General features: G+C 35.3%; 1 protein-coding gene across 1 annotated transcript; it reads right to left on the bottom strand.

Moving 5' to 3' along the window:
* Window positions 1–239: 239 nt before the first annotated feature.
* Window positions 240–2,346, bottom strand: LOC143602504 (vesicle-associated protein 3-1-like). Its single transcript, XM_077079584.1, has 8 exons — window positions 2,270–2,346; window positions 2,127–2,197; window positions 1,970–2,051; window positions 1,743–1,858; window positions 1,512–1,670; window positions 1,001–1,246; window positions 822–899; window positions 240–375 (listed from the first exon to the last, which is right to left on the bottom strand). The coding sequence occupies exons 1-6, from the start codon at window positions 2,316–2,318 to the stop codon at window positions 1,061–1,063; spliced, it is 663 nt and encodes a 220-aa protein (XP_076935699.1). The 5' UTR covers window positions 2,319–2,346; the 3' UTR covers window positions 240–375; window positions 822–899; window positions 1,001–1,060.
* Between the last annotated feature and the right edge of the window lie 301 nt (window positions 2,347–2,647).

The raw sequence follows: 2,647 nt of genomic DNA, 5'->3' as shown, positions 1-2,647 counted from the left end.
CATTAAAGACTGACTTGACAATTCATTGTAAAAGAGCATACAGCCTAAAAATCAACATGCTCCTTGTGAAAGCCGACTACAAAATGAAATTGTCGAAATCAACTAAAACACCATCTCCAATTTGTCATCGATGTTACCACAATTCTCAAAAAATTCAAAACCAGGTGACCGTAACCTGTTCATGTCTAGACAACTATATTGACACGAAATATCAGTTTCACACACGAACAATAACATATATAAACATAAAGAGGCCGTCACAGTCAGCTAGATGTGCAACAAGTACCCGAGATAAAGGCTAACAAACGAAACCATCAAAACATACAGCAACGGGAATCCCACCTGACCTTTGTGCCTCTTACTTTTCACCATATCCTGAAAGTTAACTTCTTTTAGTCGTATTTAAAACATTAATTCTTAATAGAAATTCAAGAATACATAGTGTGTGTGTGTTGTCTTTACTCATTTAAGCTCGAGCTCATATTTTCAGCTCGTTACAATAAACGACCTGAGCCCAAGCCGCCTCGTTTAAGCTCGAGCTCGCCCTGGCTTGGCTTGGCTCGTAAATAGCCCTACTTTCAGAATGGATTAAGGGAGGAAGCATACAACCTTTTGCATAATTAAACATGCATTCATCGCACATTACGCAGTCCAGTTTAAATAATACTCATCATTCATATATGAAATAATAAGAGAACCATACATTAAACTTTACATTAAGTAGAGATAGGCAATAACACTCTAAAACTATTGAGCAATTTAACTAATTTACTTTCTGAGAAAACTAACAATAAATAAATGGCTTTAATAAAAAGACGTACCAATTCTCCCTGTATGATGCTCTTCTCTTGAGTAACCGATCTTTTTTTTTCTGTTAGTTGAACAATACTTGCTTTAGCCTGAAAAATCCGAAAGCCTTTGGTAATCAATATGATATTTTTACTTGAAACTGTCAATTATTTAAATCAGTCATATAACTGAAGCACAAACACAAACTTACCTCATTAAGCTTCAACTCAAGTTCTTTGACTTTTGACTTCATTTCTTCAACATCTTTGGCTTAAATCAGCTCTTCTGCATCATTCATCTGCATAAATTCTTCATTTCTTTTTATTAAATATTCTTGGTTTGGTTTTACAGGTTCTTCTATCTTTTTCTCAGTTTCTTTTCTTTTAAGAGTGTCTTCCTTCATTGTTGCCTCTACGTTTACATCATTGTCTTTGGACAATTCTACCCCTGCATCAACCTGCCATAAGTTTCAAACTATAATTTTAACCACCAATTTTCTGTAACGTGTGACCAAAATAAGTCTTTTAACTCTATGTGTACAAGTAAGTAGTGTATGCATAAGGTACAGGTAATCTGTGCAAAAACTTGCTTTAACTAAAAAACGGCGCATCAGAACGCATTGTGCATTAAGGGATCATCATCCTCGCAGCACGATGTAATCTCATCGGCTGCACGCATTTTAGAGCCAAGATCAACGCTGGGTACACACAATAACGTCTTACCTTAGCATGATGGCTCTCATTCTGAATGACGATGTCATCTTTCAATTCTCTAGTTTCATTGAAGTGCACAAGTTTTGATGGTTCATTAACCGGTGGTGGTAAGACAAAGATCACTCTAAGCTTCTTTTCATCAACAACTTTAGCATCATCTTTAGCAAACTGACAAATCAGATAATAAATAAAAGTAATTAGCATTGAAGCAGTATCTTTATTAATCACTCAAACACTAACCGTGTTAGATGTGACATCCTCCTCCTTTGTTCCCTCCGGAACGACAGTACTTTGAACTAAAAACTTGTCTCTGCAGATCATATCTGGAGGAGCTACCTTTGGGGCTTGCATAGTAACTTTTGGCAATGGCATATATTAGTGCAGATGTACAATAAGGTAGTATTATAATAAGGTAGACAAACGCAGAATAAAGTAGAGATTAATAACAATATGAAGCTACAAAATACCTGTAAAGTGACATGCTGCATTTGGAAGAATGAGTCCAGTATTGGGTCTGACACAGTACTTCTTGGGATTGGTGGTTTTGATCTGCATATGGGTTAATAATGAATGAATGAATGAATAATAAGAAATAAAGAACGAAAGAAAGAATTGAAGAGGTACCTTGAAAGCAACAAGATGGTTGGTGTTATTGATCATCTCAACGGAGCATGAGCTTTGTTTCTTCACTTCAACTAGTATAGTATAGTATAGCAATAATATTTCATTATATAATAAAAATAAATTATTAAGAAAGAGCAGCTTACAAGTGAAGCTAAGTTCTAGAGGTTGAATCTCCAAATTGTTCGCTTTCATCTTTCCTGAGACAGACCGCTGAAATAAGAAACCACAAATAACAATCATGATCATCGACTGTGTTCTCGAGTCTTATTTAAAGAGGGGAGGGGAAGGAAAGGAGCAGAAAAGATGAAGGAATCATGTTCTAGAGATAAGGGTGGAAGGGAATGGGAAGGGCAAGGGAGTGAAAATACTAGAAAATTTAAGTGTATAATTATCTTTCTAAATTAGAGAGATTAGGAGAGAAAATGTGTTTGTATCATTAATTGTCTATTAACTCCTACATTTTCTTTCTCTTTCCTTCCATTTTCAATAAACTCGGGTACACGAAATAAAGTGACACATTT

This window comes from Bidens hawaiensis, unplaced genomic scaffold, assembly GCF_021521415.1.
Source record: "Bidens hawaiensis isolate Kalapana, Puna unplaced genomic scaffold, B.hawaiensis_p1.1 tig00059043_1, whole genome shotgun sequence".
NCBI classification, from domain to species: domain Eukaryota; kingdom Viridiplantae; phylum Streptophyta; class Magnoliopsida; order Asterales; family Asteraceae; genus Bidens; species Bidens hawaiensis.
Note: the sequence above shows the minus strand (reverse complement) of the source record. Positions and strands in the feature narration are given on the sequence as shown.